Source organism: Metarhizium brunneum, chromosome 4 (genome assembly GCF_013426205.1).
Source record: "Metarhizium brunneum chromosome 4, complete sequence".
NCBI classification, from domain to species: Eukaryota; Fungi; Ascomycota; class Sordariomycetes; order Hypocreales; family Clavicipitaceae; genus Metarhizium; species Metarhizium brunneum.
The window spans coordinates 4236031-4251482 of NC_089425.1; the positions used below are offsets into that span (position 1 = coordinate 4236031).

At 52.1% G+C, this 15452-nt stretch overlaps 5 protein-coding genes across 5 annotated transcripts; 2 read left to right on the top strand and 3 right to left on the bottom strand.

The window, feature by feature from the left end:
* Window positions 1-455: 455 nt before the first annotated feature.
* Window positions 456-1789, bottom strand: G6M90_00g079680 (uncharacterized protein; the record flags this gene model as incomplete). The annotated part of the gene is made up of 2 exons (XM_066131137.1): window positions 456-1626; window positions 1716-1789. The coding sequence occupies 2 exons, from the start codon at window positions 1787-1789 to the stop codon at window positions 456-458; spliced, it is 1245 nt and encodes a 414-aa protein (XP_065987005.1).
* A 250-nt stretch (window positions 1790-2039) lies between these two features.
* apdF_4 (Aspyridones efflux protein apdF) lies at window positions 2040-3430 on the bottom strand (the record flags this gene model as incomplete). Its single annotated transcript, XM_014684454.2, has 2 exons — window positions 2040-2549; window positions 2609-3430. The coding sequence occupies 2 exons, from the start codon at window positions 3428-3430 to the stop codon at window positions 2040-2042; spliced, it is 1332 nt and encodes a 443-aa protein (XP_014539940.2).
* A 1294-nt stretch (window positions 3431-4724) lies between these two features.
* On the top strand, window positions 4725-5417 carry sspA (Stringent starvation protein A; the record flags this gene model as incomplete). The annotated part of the gene is made up of 1 exon (XM_014684455.1): window positions 4725-5417. The coding sequence occupies one exon, from the start codon at window positions 4725-4727 to the stop codon at window positions 5415-5417; it is 693 nt and encodes a 230-aa protein (XP_014539941.1).
* Window positions 5418-6335: 918 nt separating this feature from the next.
* Window positions 6336-7966, bottom strand: G6M90_00g079710 (uncharacterized protein; the record flags this gene model as incomplete). The annotated part of the gene is made up of 3 exons (XM_066131138.1): window positions 6336-7116; window positions 7178-7698; window positions 7760-7966. 3 exons carry the CDS (start codon window positions 7964-7966, stop codon window positions 6336-6338), a joined length of 1509 nt encoding a protein of 502 aa, XP_065987063.1.
* Window positions 7967-13502: 5536 nt separating this feature from the next.
* lact-2_0 (Beta-lactamase domain-containing protein 2) lies at window positions 13503-14663 on the top strand (the record flags this gene model as incomplete). The annotated part of the gene is made up of 1 exon (XM_014684457.1): window positions 13503-14663. One exon carries the CDS (start codon window positions 13503-13505, stop codon window positions 14661-14663), a length of 1161 nt encoding a protein of 386 aa, XP_014539943.1.
* Between the last annotated feature and the right edge of the window lie 789 nt (window positions 14664-15452).

Consider the following 15452-nt stretch of genomic DNA (forward strand, 5'->3'; position numbering starts at 1 on the left):
ATATGGAGTTGCATGGCTTGTCTTTTTTTCGTTTTAAATGGGTGCTTGGAGTTGTTTTTTCGCGTCGTCACATTCGAATGGTTGCGCTATGTACGGGGGGCACGGGCATAATGACTGGGAGGTAATCGGTGCATAATTTTCTCTCTCCTTTTTTTTTACACAAGTACAAAAGCGGCAGTATTTTTGGCGTCTGGGTAGAGTAGAAAGCTTGCGAATTAGCAGATGTAGTTTGCGTTGATGTATGATATAGAAGAATACTTTAATACACGGACTCGGCTCAACCTTGGCTACAGTGGACTTGGTGATGTGCCGTTGATTTTCAACATGTACACTAGGTGATGGAATTACCCAACGCCCATGGACTACTGGCCGCCGTCTGGGGCTATCGTCTATACATTCTAGCAACATTTACAATATCGTACAAGTAATACAACGGGCGCAACGTATGCCGGCAATCAGTTGGCAGCGGCGGCGGACTTGGCCTCCTCCTCGGCAATAACCATGTCAATCTCCCTCGCGACCAACCACTCCTTGGCGGCGTCCATGACGCGGTCCAGGGTCTCGCCGCCGTCCAAGACATCGGGCAGGTTGTGGACGTCGAGGCCGGCGCGGTGGTCCGTACACCGGTCCTGGTTGTAGTTGTAGGTGCGGATCTTGTCGCCGCGCGTGATCTGCGCCTGCGCGAGCACGCTGTTCCTCAGGCGGGCGGCCTCGTGCATGCGCAGCTCGGCGCGCTGGCCGGCGATGCGCGAGCGCAGCAGCTTCCACGCGTCTTCGCGGTTGCGCTGCTGCGAGCGGTGGTCCTGCATGGACACGGTCGTCCCCGTCGGCAGGTGCGTCATGCGGATCGCGGACTCGGTCTTGTTGACGTGCTGGCCGCCGGCGCCGCGGGCGCGCATCGTCTCGACCCTGACCTCCTGCGGGTTCACGTAGAAGTCGCTCTCGGGGTCGTCGGCGTCTGCTTCGCCGCCGCCGCTGCTGCCGCCCTCGGGGAACGACGGCAGCACCCACACGGCCACGGCGCTCGTGTGAACCCGCCCTTTGCTCTCGGTGCTGGGGATCCGTTGCACGCGGTGCATGCCCGCCTCGCTGCGGAACAGGTCGTACGCGCCCTGGTCTTGGATCTCGAGGATGGCTTCCTGCACGGGGCTCTCCCCCGCCGACGACGACTGGTCCCCCGCCGCGTCGGCCATTTCGTACTTGAGGACGTTGGCGCGGTAGCCCCGTCGCGCGCACAGCGCCTTGTACATTTTGAACAGCGAGTCGGTAAAGTACCGGCCCTCGAGGCCGCCTGGGCCAGGGCGGAACTCGATCATGCAGGGCATGTCGGCGAACGGGTGCTGCGGCGTCAGGCTGGCCGAGAGGTTCTTTTCCAGAGACGAGAGCTTTTCTTCTTCGGCTTGCAGCTCATCGCGCGCAATGGCTGCCAGGTCGGGGTCCTGTTCGTCGTCGGCCATGGCTTGGAGGTCGCGGATGGACGAGAGTGATTGCTGCCATGCCGAGAGGGCGGCGGCAACGCGGTGCAGCTCGCCTGCGCGCCGGGCCTTTTGCGAGTCGAATTGGGCGTTGAGGGATTTCTGCAGGGCCTCGTGTTCGGCGGAGAGGGCTTTGGCGCGCTGGAGGAGGCTGGGTGCTAATGTTGATGGTGTGTCTGGCTGCGGTTAGCGGACGGTTGGCCATGTTTGCTGCTGGGGTTTGAGGGCATCTTGAAGTACCATTGGAGGCGAAACGAGGAAATTGCCGTTGGCATGAGCGCCGGAGCACGCGAGTGCAGCTTCGGCAGACCCATGGTGCTGAGAACATGCCGTTGGCGGTGGGTTGTGAGGATGAAGGGTTTGGATGTTGGATCAAGCTGGAAGAAAACTGTCTGGTTGGAGCTGGAGTGGAGACCACCAGGCACAGGCTGTTCGATGATGAAAAAGTGAGCCCGCCGAGCAATTCACGTTCAACAGTCTCGGCACCAACTGGGTTCGGGCCACCAAACATTATTCGGGTCTAATCATTTTATCCGCATGCTCTATATATGTACGTCTATGGTTTTATTGTTTCGTGTCTTCATCCCTCTTGCTTGCCCTCCTCGCCCCTATGAGCAACAGCCCCCCCAGGACCAGACATGAGCCGCCCCAAATCTGGACGCCGAGATATTTCCCACCATTCGCTTCAATCAACTTTCCGGCCAAAGGGGGCCCCGTCAGGGCCGAAACACTGACGATTGAGAAAATCATGCCGATCCTTGTGCCGGCCTTGCTCAGGTCCTTGGTCAGTCCGGCCAGTGTGGACGGGAACATGCCCTGGATGGTGGCGGCAAAGAAGCCATAGATGCACAGCCAGGCGTAGTCTGCCGCGATGTCACGCACGCCTATCCAGCCAAACATGCACACGGCAGCACAGAATATCGCGGGAATAAAGGTGTTGACGGCGCCAAAATATCGATCGGCGATGAAGGCCGGGATGAGACGCCCCGGGATGCCGACGGCGTTGATGACGAGGAGCATGGTAAACGAGGTCGACTGGGAGCCGCCCAGGACGTTGAGGGCATAGGCCCGGGCCTGATGCAGTAAGTACATGTGCTCCTTTTGCAAAGATCCGGTCCCGCGGGCTGACTTACATAGTAGTAGGCAAAGTACGCAGCCCACAGCGTGAAGAACATGCTGATGGCAAACAGCAGATATGTGCTCTCCTTGAAGGCCGCCATTTCCACAATGGGGCCCGACTTTCTCGGCGGCAGCCTCGGCCTGACCAGCAGATAGACAATGACGGACGAAACCAGCACGACGAGTCCCATGGCTCTCACGGCCCATGCGAAGCCAACCTTGGGCAGAAGCTGCTGCGCCATGAGGGGAAACACCATGCCGCCGGTGGCCCCGCCACAGGCACTGATGGATATGGCAATGCTCTTCTTTTTGGAGAAGTAGGTCGAGACGTTGGCGACGGTGGGCGCAAAGACGATCCCGCACCCGAGGCCCTGGCATATCCCCTGCGCCAGAAACACCTGCCAGTACTCGCGGGCGACGCTGGTGGTGGCGATGCCCACGAGCTGAAGCAGGGTGCCGATGACGAGGGCGGCCTTGTAGTAGCCGGCGTCGAAGGCCCGGCCCGCAAAGGTGCCGACCAGGAAGACGAGGCAGATTTGCACGCTGCCTATCCAGGCGATGGCCGACGGGTCCATGGACAGCATCTCGGCGTAGTGAGGCTGGAAGATGCCAAAGCTAATCATGTAGCCCCATGTGTTGAAGACGATGAGGTGTCCCGCGAGCACCTGGCACCAGGCCCGGAGACCGCCATCCGGAGGCGAGGCCTGGTATGCTCTGTCGATGGTGGATATCCGGGCAATGAGGTCCTCGGGGTGAACTGCCTCTTGTTTGGTGCGTGCTTCAAGTTGTGCCGGGGACGGTGTGCTTTCCACCCGGTGGTCGGATTTGGGAGACATGGTTCCTTCTTCTTCTCTGCTGCAGGGCGAGGAACTCGTCCTTTTTTTGGTCCGAGTTTTATTTTTGGGTAGGCATCGATGCAACTACGGTTTGCGAGGAAAGTTGTTCCAGACCTGTTGATGAGCAGATTCGGAAGAAGTAGTCACAATGGCAATTCTAACGAGAAACAAGTTCAAGAAGAAAAAAGAAGGAAAAACCCCCGGCCCAAGACATGCATTCTTGGTCACCGTGGGGGCGGCATCGCAGGGCGTGGATGAGAGCGGCTTCGGCCGCGAGTGACGGAGGTGGATGTCCGGTCGATTCCCGACGATGGGGACGATGGAGACGGCGTTTTAGAAAATTTGGACTAAACCTTGCTGCGTTGCGACGTGTTAGTGGTTGGCTCTCCCTTCTCGATACAACGGTAGCATGATGGTATCCACAGAATTGGGGACGGAAAGAATCCCTCGGCAAGGCGTGAGAGTCATGGCCTGGGATGAGATTCGGCAAGTTTCTCTGTAAGAACATTGAACTTTTCATGAAGAAAAGACTTGACGTGGCTCTACTAATGTAAAAAAAGCACAGAGCGTGGCTGATATGTCACCACACGATGTTTACGTCTCTGGTGCATTCTGGCTATGAATGCGCCCGAGGCATCAGTCGAAGCTCATGTGGGCACCCTGAGTACCTCGTCGGCCGATTTATCAGCCATGGGCGTGAATTGATGCTTTATGCGCGTCTGATCATCTGTTCGCCAGGGAGCAGAGCAGGCCACCTCTTCTCACCGTCTACACACAAGACGGTACGTAGTATTACGGAGTAGGCCCGTGCAATCGGATACATGTCGGGTTCCCGGCATCCAGCCCTTGACCTAGTTCGTACATGTAGTTTGTTCGCTCGTCGCCGTGGCCGGGTTGACCTTGGCGGACACACATCCCAAGTTGACGGTTGACCTCTTCTCCCACCTTCACACCAGCCTCCCCGCCAATTCATCGAACCTCATCGGCAGCGCGCCAGCCATTTGCTTCAGATCTTCAGCCGCCAAAGTCAATCAGAGGGCGCAATGTGGCTCCATAACGGCTGGCCGTGGCCCATGAAAAGCCACGCCTTTCTGCTTACAAACCGGCCCGGCTGGCTGCCGTCTTGATGCTAGTCTGCTTCGGTCGTATTTTGGCAAAGTATGCTGCTCGGGCGTTCATCTCACGGGAAACCTCCCCTCTCTGATCCATCCATCTCAAGTTGTCGTGTTGAACGCCGGGGATACCTGTTTTCAGACATCGGACTCGCATCGGGGACCATCGCCTCCACGACACCATGGCCTACACGCTTTATATCGGCAACAAGCGATACTCGTCCTGGTCCATGCGGCCGTGGGTGCTCCTCAAGGCGCTCGACATCCCCTTTGACGAGAAGCTGCAGCTCTTCAAGCCGGGACAGCGCCAGCCCGACTTCCTCGAGTTCTCGCCCACCGGCAAGGTCCCCTGTCTGTACGACGCCGAGCGCAAGCACGTCGCCGTCTGGGACTCGCTCGCCATCTGCGAGTACCTCGCCGAGAAGCACCCGGCCGCGTGGCCCCGCGACCCCGTGGCCCGGGCCTTTGCCCGGTCCGCCGCTTCCGAGATGCACTCGAGCTTCGCCGCCATTCGCGACGAGTGCTCCATGAACGTCGGCTTGCGCATCGAGCTCGGCGAGCCAAGCGACGGGCTGAAGCGCGATCTGGAGAGACTCACCGCCCTGTTCGGCGAGGGCATCCAGAGGTTTGGCGGTCCGTTCTTGGCCGGCAGCAGCTTCACGGTTGCCGACGCGTTTTATGCGCCCATTGCCTCGAGGGTGAAGACGTTTGGGATCCGGCTTGACGGCGCGGCGGGGGAGTACCTGGACCGGCTGTATGAGCATCCTGCTGTGCAGGCGTGGATTCAAGAGGGCATTGCCGAGGCGGAGAGGGAGCCGGGCCATGAAGAGGACTGTGTGAGGGGCCGTAGGATTTTGCAAGATTTGTGCAAATAAAGGTCAAGTTGGTCGACGGTCGCCATGGTAGTCAGATTGACGGCTCGGAGAATCCGTTCGGCGGCCGCGGACAATTTTGATGATTTATCGTGTGACAATTTTGTCATAAGGGGGAAAGGCGGAATACCCTGGTTATAGTCTCGTAGACTATACATGTCAACGGTATACCTACCTAGGTACCTAGGTAGTCTTGACAATCCATACATGTGCTCGAGTGACTGTGTACACTCTCAGGAGCACCGGCTGTTCCTTGGTGTGTTGTGGATGCCATTTGAGGCCTCAGGAACGGACGAGGTGCAGAATTGCCACACGCCCAGTTCCCTAGCCAGAACCCAGGCACTGACCCGACAGAGTACGGCGGGAGTACCAGCATACTTTGGGCTCCCGCCCCAGCAATTTGATGGAACACCAGACCATATCCCGTCGGCCACGACAAACATGCGGATCCAGGCTACCCTGGGGTTCTTTGCTCAAGCTCTATAGTAAAATCCAGACAGATACGGCCAGAATATAAACCGCCAACTAGAAAAATACTCCCAGTGAGCTATTAGCTTTTTTAAGGCTAGTGTTAAGAGGGCTCAGGAGAGAAAGTAAATGTACCACATCTCTACTGCCAGGTTTATATAGTCTTAGACTACAATGCAGTCCTAATTGGCTCTGTATGCAGTTGACCGCTAAAACAGGGGTTTTGGCCGTGATATTCTAACGCGATAGATACAATTAGTTGCCAACTATGCCAATTTAGTATTGAAAAGAGTACATGGTTCAATTTATGTAGACTATCATGTTTTTGTGGTCCGGTCTAGTCTTAATTTTCGAGCATGGCTTGCGTTTTTGTTGTTTATCAGAATGCTTTCTGGATCAAGGTGCTCCCAGGTGGTGCTCGCAGTGGTTTGGCGCACTCGGTCGTCGAGTGCTTTACCGACAATTTGCGGTAAACTGATAACACCCAGAAGCATCCTTTGTTGGTTGCGGCATTCCCGACTCCCATTCCTGAGCACTTGTACCATCTGGGCACGCTTGACCCTCCAAAACCTCCAGTTTATATTGGTGTCTGCGGCATTGCTTGACTTGAACTGTTGGTAAAACTGGAGTTGGTTCGACGGTGGGTTTCGGAGCCGCTGCGGGTGCGGGATCGTGGTCCTCGAGGCAGGAAGTGCTGCTGTTGTATCTTCCCCGAGCATCCCGATTATCGGCATCAGATATCGTCGCCTGGCTGGGCGAGTCGAACCCTTTGCAATAGACGCCCGTGCCGCACATCCTCTCCGGGAAGTAATTGAAGGAGCTCAATTTCTGACAACCCTCGTCAGGAATCGTACCCGTCGTCCATGGAAGCCGCTCAGTATAGGGTTCGTTGCTTTGGGGGTCGGTTCGCACGGACAGGCACGTAGCTGTGTCGGCATACTTGTCGCCATCGCCAAACTCGTACAGTCTTTCTTGGCAGTACAAGTTGGTCCCGCAGTAGCTCTCTCGATGCTCTTCGGCGCTGCCTTCGGTGTTGCGTCGACATCTCTGCTTGGCCAGGTCGATATTCCAAGGGTCAGGGAAGAATGGTAGCTTATGCGTCTGCCTCACAGGTTTACTAGGTATCCATAAAAGCCAAGGCCGAGGCTGGGTGTCGTTCTCGAAGCTGCGGTACTTGTTCCATAGGCCATGCATGCGATCGATTTGGCCGCGTGTAAACCCCGTCTTGCAAGCACTATCGCCTGAATTTAATAACATTGAAATCATCCACGAGCATCGCGGTGTTTGGTACTTACTCATCTGAATAATCCATCATGTTGTGGATAGGGTCAAGGCCTTCCTTACCAGGGCAAGAGTTGCGACCGATTAGACAGCCGCGAGAGGCGTTAGCTGAGGCGGGTGTATCGTCAATAAAATCACCTTCGCCGTCACAGCCGCCCTCAAAGGTGTGTTCTAAGCCAAACCAGTGACCGACTTCGTGAACGGTCGTTAGGCCTCCGCTAAAAGCCTCAAAGCTTCCGCCAGGAACCGTACCCGCTGCTATCCTAACGCCATCCTCCTTTGCATAACCCTCCAGCAGATCAGGACCCGAGCTCTCGCCACCCAGAATCAGATCAGCCTGCCAACTGATGTGTTTGACAAAGAATATATTCAGAGAACTTTTATCACCCTTATGGTACCAGGACCCGCCCCATGGATACGAGAAGGATGTAAAGGACTTGCTGGAATCCCATTCTATGCCTTGAAGGATAAAGGAGAAGTTTGCTGGCTGAAATGCAGTATTAAGCACATCAAACTGCTTTTTCAGGGTATCCAACTAGATAAGTTATTAGCTTAATCGAACGTAAAATTAGGGAGCTCCTGTTAGGGGATAATACACTAAGAATTTCTTCCCCTGGTGGTGAAAGCACATGCATATACGCGTCAATATATACTCGCGGGTGCACAGGTGACTGGCCTTGGCGGGTTAGATTGCGTTCAATAGCAGCAAGTTCCCTGTGAGCGGCAGCCAGCTCATCCCTGACGGCCAGTATAGGAGCCAAAAGAGCAAGCCACAAACTGGCAGAAAAGATAAAAGGAAGCATGGTGAATTGGCCGTTCAATGAGTACTGCAATGGCATAGGCAGAGGGCGGCAGGCAAATCATGCGGTGATTCCCGGACTACTTATATATCTACTATAAGAATGGTATACGAAGGACCCATGTGGTGCTGCGGGATCAGGATGCCGGGTCCATGACGAAAAATAGTCTCCAGGCGGTAGACTTTGCTAGTAAATAACTCAGATAACAAGAAACAGCTAGTCTACTATGCAGCAATAGATAGTGCTTTAATTTTAATATCGATAGTAACAAGGGTGCCTTGCCAATATAGTTACTTTGCCCACAGACAGCTTATAGCAATGGGGTGACGGAGTGAGTCATGTAGACAGGGATAAGTAAACTTCTTTGGCTCGTCATCACCCCATAGCAGCCCTAGTTTCGGCCAGAAATGGCCCGACACTTCTTACATGCAGTTAGTCCTCCCCTGGTTACGCGTCACTGCCGTTTACAGCACCCTAGCGCTGGTCAGGCCGAGTCTCTTTCAGGGTCCAACTCGTGACAATTTCATTGGCCCTGTAAAGAGCAACCGAGTGTTTCTTGCCCTTTTCACGCCAAAGAAAGTCATCTGTCACTTATGCCAATTCCATTCGTTTCGGACATTTGCGATGGGAACGAACATGGCGCTATCTAAATGCATAGGCCGCTGTAGCTTAGGAGTTCAATGGTCGTGTTGCGTCAGTCACCAACAAGCTGCACACAAACGGTCCACTAAACTTCGCTCATACCTAATAGGCCGAATGCTAGTTCATCTCAGCAAAATTCATTTTCATGCAATTTCTTCCCATAGGCCACGCGCGGCTTCTCGCGGCCTCCTTTGACTAATTCATAAACTGTCCCAGCCGCCTTCTGGCAGCTATGCAGCGTGTAACTATACGCAAGTTGCTCCCACAATCCGGGGCATTAGTCTCTATTACGGGAAACTATACTTGCCAGGCGGTTCCTGCAAGAGAGACTCTTCCCTGTCAATCAACGGGATCCATGGTTGCCCTTCGCTTACAGCTATTCTATCTGCTCTGCGTCTTTGAACTTGTCAGGCCTTTCCTGGCCCTCCTCAACTTCTGTATAACCCAAATCACTCGTCTACGCTGTATATTCGAGTACGGTTGACGGAATTATAGCTGTCTAAGCTGAGTATGTTGACTGAATTTGACAACTAGCTAGGCGACTACTACGAGTATCTAATCGCCAAAGAAAGAGAAAGCAGAGCCAGGAAAGGAGTCGCTCCTAAGCTCGACACGTGGTTAATCTCGCTTATAGATGGGTCCCCCCCGGGGGCCGGAGCCGAAGGCGAGAGTGCAAGCCGAGCCATATCGGGCTCGGCCCGTTACACGAGTAATGCATGACCTTGATTAATGCTTGATGGCCTGAGGGACTCGCATAGCCGGGTAACCTGGCCCCGACATATAAGGTAGAGAGGTTCGGCAACCCCTGGCGATGTGATGAATTTGACAGAACCTGACACGTATAGAGTAAATTCGCAATGCGTGCCCGTACTTACGGGTCTTATATCCCTTGGCGTAAAGGCGTGACTTGCATTACATCTATGCATTATTATCACGTTATGAGACTTATGTTAACTAAGCTTATTCATAAAATCATTATTCTTATTCTTGCGAGTACTATAAACTCCGTTTATAGCTCTCTTTTTAATACCAAAAAACTTTCTTTTATCCGAATTTAACTTTTAGGTAAGTTTAGTCATAATAGCCGACGCTATAACAACCAGTTATTACACCAAGCTCTGCGACTTCAGTCTACAGAGGCATTATCCGACAGCTCCGCATCCACTGGTCGAATTGACTAGGCTCGGTCTGCCGCATCGCTTTTCTAATTACGGGTTTCACTTGATTAGATAGCTTATTAGCTAGATATTATAATTAAAAGTATTCCCAAACGCTTTTCTTAGCGTTTTACAGCCATATTAGTTGCTCGCAGTTAGTCTAGTTCGCCTTAAGCTAAGACACCTTCCAGCGTGGGTAAAGAATAATAGCGGCTAGGTAAAGCAGGGATTAGCCAAGTAGAGTGTAATACTCATTAATTTTTGACCAATAGTTATCGTCGGTGGTCATTATTAATACTATCAGCTTACAAGAATATGCGAGTATATTCGCCTTAAGTATGCTAGGGTAAGTGTTTCTCGCGTCCGTGGCATTAGTCAGCTTATAGCCCACTACATCCTGTAATATTATTAGCTAAATAGACTTAAGGCAAGCAAAGATAAACCAGAAAGCCATACTCTTAGCTGCTAAGAATCGTGCATGCCGTGGCATATTAGTAGTTACGTCAGGCGGCGAGAAGATCAGCTTCTACTCCTCAAAGTTAAGTAAATATTCCATTCCGATTATCACTTCCCATAAGGCGCAGTAACAGCCCTTTTTGGCCTAACCCTGGCACCTGATATTAACCTTATAGAGTGGTTTAAGAAGACTCTGTATCTCCGTTAAGAGAAGCCAGTCCTATGGCGACAAATGATCTTAGATAAGCACACGTTGGCGAGGCTCCCCCGCCTTGGTTTTAAGATAAGTGATACAATGGTTAACCTGCTCTTATTTACAAATAATATGCTGGATCATTAAATAAATTAAATCCCATCTGGTTTTATTGTTCTGTATCAGCTCAAGGTTAATGGCAGCTCGCTCCTCATCAAAGAGCTGGTAGTCGTCGTTATTGCGTTGGTTACATGCCAGAGACTTCATCAACTCTCGCCGTTGCGGAAACTTCGTACCGCGATACTTGACGATCAGGTCATCCCGTAGCTGTGGCCTTACCACCAACTTGACCTCGGTACCATCTAAGCTACCTGTCACGAGACTTCTTCCCACCACCCATAAAGGACACGGCATAGATGGAATCCGTGTGGGCACTTGATACATATGCCGTAGCCAGAGGCTCTCCACGTGGAATACTCCACAGGTGTATGCATTTATCGTACGGGCCAGCGGCTACCTATTGTCCGTTCCAAGACACCGCCACTGATTTGATGCCCTTATTATTGAGAAACGTGTTTTGTATTGTGCCATTATGGATATTCCAGATGCGGACAGTGGCATCGCTACTGCCAGACACGAGGAGCTGACTGTCTGGCGTGAAAGCCAGAGAGTAGACCTGGTCTGTGTGATCGGCAAGGGAGCGATATGTCCCACACGTTTGCAAGTCCCAGTCCTTGAATCATATTGTGAGATGCAGTCCTTGAAGGGGAAGCTGTTGCAAGTACAAGTTTTGGCTAGGTGCAGATACACATATTCGCGTAGTCTTGTCTTGGTAAGCAGTTACCAAATACTGGCCATGAGGGCTAAAGCAGATGTTGCGAATATAAACGCTGTCACTGATACCATTTTGGCCAAGGGGTGCACGAATGAGCAGACTTTGGTTCCGAGTACATGTCAAACACTTGAGCAGTTTGACCACATCCGGTTGCCACTCTCGCGCCATCGGGACTAAATGAAATGCAGCAGACAAAACTCGCATGTGGTATTGTGCATACCATTTCCACGTCTATGACACAACGTACATCAAGATTGACATGTTGGTCGTATCATCATCATGGTCCACGGGTGGATTGGTAGTGCGGAGATGGATGTCTTGTAGCTGTCGCTGGAGCTTGTAACGCTCCCGCTTCTATCTAGGGCAACGGGGAGCAGAGGCATGAGCGTCAACTTGCTTTCTTTGGTAATCGCCAGTTTGTGTATTGGAGGCAGCGGGTAATCAGTGCTCTCATATTAACTTGATTGATTGGTGGGCATTTAAGAAGAGTCGACGGCAGGGATCCTGACAAGCCCCACATTGTCCCGCTCCTCGCAAACTCACCTTACCCACGAGGGCCCCGATTGTCTGCGACTTCAACATGATGGGTAGTCTAGCTTGCCCCCGTTGAAAAGACTACATACTTATCTACAAGTATGGCCAAGTGCCCGTCATAATCGTAAAGAGTAAGGCTAGACGTCGCTGGCCGCCTATTCTATAGTACAGCCATTGCTCGTTTCCAAGACGGGAAATAAAAGCTCCTCCCGCCTCCGTTTCCACACTAGCGTTGTTGATGACGCTCAGAACGCTTTCAACAGCAGACTCGGATTTGGCTTGATGAACCAGACGTTTGAAAGTATGGCTTGGCCACGGCACGGTGCTTAATGCGTCTGAACCCTCCATTACTCCGTACTGTGCGACAAATGTTTACACCCAGTCGCCCACACCCTACCTGAGCCGCGGCTATTTCGTGGCGTCAAGTACTAGTGCTGACATGGTTTTGTATAGGTGCACGGCTTGCCACAGCCCTTTGATGCCATCCATGCCGATCCACGGAGCACGCTGCGCTTGGCTCTTACGCCGCCCTTGCATCACAGCAAGAGGAGCTGCGTGGTCGCCATCAGGTCAACAGCCGTCTCAACCCATGTCAAACGCCTCACACTCGGCCGTCCATGGCGGCATGACGGGGCGATGCCAGTGCGGCGAGGTCAAGTTTACCACGCCAACACCGTCTCCCCTTGGACTGTACGTCTGCCACTGCACCGAATGTCGGCACCAGAGCTCCTCTGCATTTGGCATCACGGCGCTCTTCCCCTTCTTTGAAATTCCGGGCCATGACGCCGCCCGTTCATCTGCCCTCATTGGCACTTTTACGAGGTATACTGCACGCGGTCGCTACATGGAGTGCCTCTTCTGCCGTACGTGCGGGTGTCGACTTGTACACAGGTTTCGGGACCAGATCCCGGGGCATAAAGAATACATAGACCGGCAAGACGTTATCCCCACTGTGAGTGTTAAAGCCGGGTGCTTGGACGGATTGACGAGAGAGGCGCTCAATGAAGCGGTGCATATATGGTGTCAGTCTGCAATTGTGCCCATCCCTAAAGGGGTTGTGAGCTGGCCTGGGAGGCCCGAGAGAGGTACGACGATTCGGCGTTGAGCAAAATGCCAGGGGTATTGTATTATGACGGCATGTTGAATGCTATATCAGTGTGGTTCAAACGACTGCTATCTTTATTCCTTATTCTGACATTTATTCCACCTTGTCGGCAGCATCCCGCTGTACCCATATGCTCTCGGCAACACACGTATGGCAAGTCTAGCGCCAACGACGAAAAATATTTGAACTCATTCTGGACGAGATGCCCACAATGCCCCAGTGAATCAGTATGACGTGTGAGTTCGCATGAGCATAGGTCCAAGTCCACGAGCACCAAGCGGAACCGGGGCCGGGAATCGACGCCTGTCTGTTTGACGAGCCACAAGAAAAGGCGCCGTCTCGCCGCTTTGCGAAGTTGCATATGAAAAAGGGCAATAATTTGGGGGCTGTGATGAATCTGACGTGGCCAAAGTGAGGGGACGATTTGAACATGACATCAGCACCCAGTCTTGGGACCCATTAAATATAAGTGTCGGCTCCTCCTACTACCTCCCGAACTTGAGCAGCGTCTCTCTTCATTTGTATCAATATTCCCTCAAGTGGCGCATTTTGACCAGGCAACACGGCGCACATCAACATACAGCCGCCGAGTTGGGCATATAAAATACCCAGCAAGCATGACTTCTATCAACGGCGAATGCGACGCCAAGTTCGCCAAAGTCAGGCAGCTTTTGCAGCAGCAACTAGCTTCCGGAGACGAGCTAGGCGCATCAATCTGCGTCAACATCAACGGCAAAAACGTCGTCGACATCTGGGGAGGACACGTCAACGCCGACCGCACACGAGCCTGGACAAAAGACACATTGTGCGCCGTTTGGTCAACGACAAAGTGTGTGACGAACCTCGCTGCGCTGATATTAATTGATCGCGGCCTTTTGGATCCAGACGAAAAAGTCGCCAAGTACTGGCCGGAATTCGCGGCCAATGGAAAGGAAAACGTCGAGGTCCGACATTTCTTGAGCCACACGTCGGGGCTGGCGGCTTGGGACTGCCCCATCACAACCGAGGCTATTTACGACGTGCCAAACGCTGCGGCAAAGCTGGCCCGGCAGTCGCCTTGGTGGACGCCCGGTACGGCTTCTGGATATCATCTCGTGAGCCAGGGCCACCTCGTGGGCGAGCTCGTCAAAAGGGTCAGTGGCAAGTCGCTCGAGGAATTTGTCCGGACGGAGATTGCGGAGCCTCTCGGCGCCGACTTTCACATAGGTGCCCAAGAGGAGGATTGGGAGCGAATCTGTGACATGATTCCGCCGCCGCCGCCGTCCACACCCCCGGGGAATGTTGACGTGGATAGTGTCCAGATGAAGGCGTTCATGGGTACTCCCATCAAGGGAGAATACGCTGGAACTCCCGAGTTTCGCAAGGCGGAATTGGGGGGCATGGGAGGTTTTGCCAATGCGCGGTCTATCGCGGCCATTCTCTCCGTCATCAGCCTTGGTGGCTCTGTGGGCGGGAAACGACTTCTCTCGGAGAGGACAATAGATTTGATCTTCAAGGAGCAGGCTAGTGGCAAGGATTTGGTGCTCCTTGTTCCGATTACGTGGGGAACTGGATTCGCTCTCCCCAATGGATCTGTGCCAAATGGATGGTTTCCAAAGGGCCGAATTTGCTACTGGGTTGGATGGGGTGGTTCCGCTGGTGTCATGGACTTGGATAGGAAGATGACTGTAGGCTATGCGCTTAATAAGATGGGCGAAGGGGTGGTTGGGACCGCGCGGACCGAGGCATACGTCCGTGCCATATATTCAGCACTGTCCGAAGCTGGGAGTTCCAACTAGACAATATACTGCCTCTCGAGACTGTTTAGATAATACGCCTGAGCTTCATAGATTGTTGTAAATATGCCATGGCCTAACAAGAAGTACGGATAACGCCATGCACCGTCTTTTTTCCCATCCCCCCTGCTAACCAGAACTTCTCAAACATGCAAGTTCATCTTGCACAACCGCCTATTTACATAATTTTATAATAGGCATATGCAAATATCAAGCGCCTTGTCAGCTCAATCTTGGCCTAACACAGGCTAAGCGTTACCAACCGCGCCCCAATAACGGAACGAAGAGACACAATACAAAATACCACTAATCAACTTACCTTCAGTATACGGCGGTGCTAAGTGATAGGGTAACCTGCAGAAACAAATATATAGGTATGGCCCGGAAGGGGACCATGGATATACGAGGGCCGATCATGGCAAGGCTTACAGCATGAATTGCTCGGCGGGCCCACTCTTTTTGCTAGGTGCGCTCACGTACTTATAAATACCTAGATATTAAGCTATATTATAATATATTATAATATATTTTATTATAAGTAAATATATTTTATTATAAGTAAATATATTTTATTATAAGTAAATATATTTTATTATAAGTAAATATATTTTATTATAAGTAAATATATTTTATTATAAGTAAATATATTTTATTATAAGTAAATATATTTTATTATAAGTAAATATATTTTATTATAAGTAAATATATTTTATTATAAGTAAATATATTTTATTATAAGTAAATATATTTTATTATAAGTAAATATATTTTATTATAAGTAAATATTTCTTT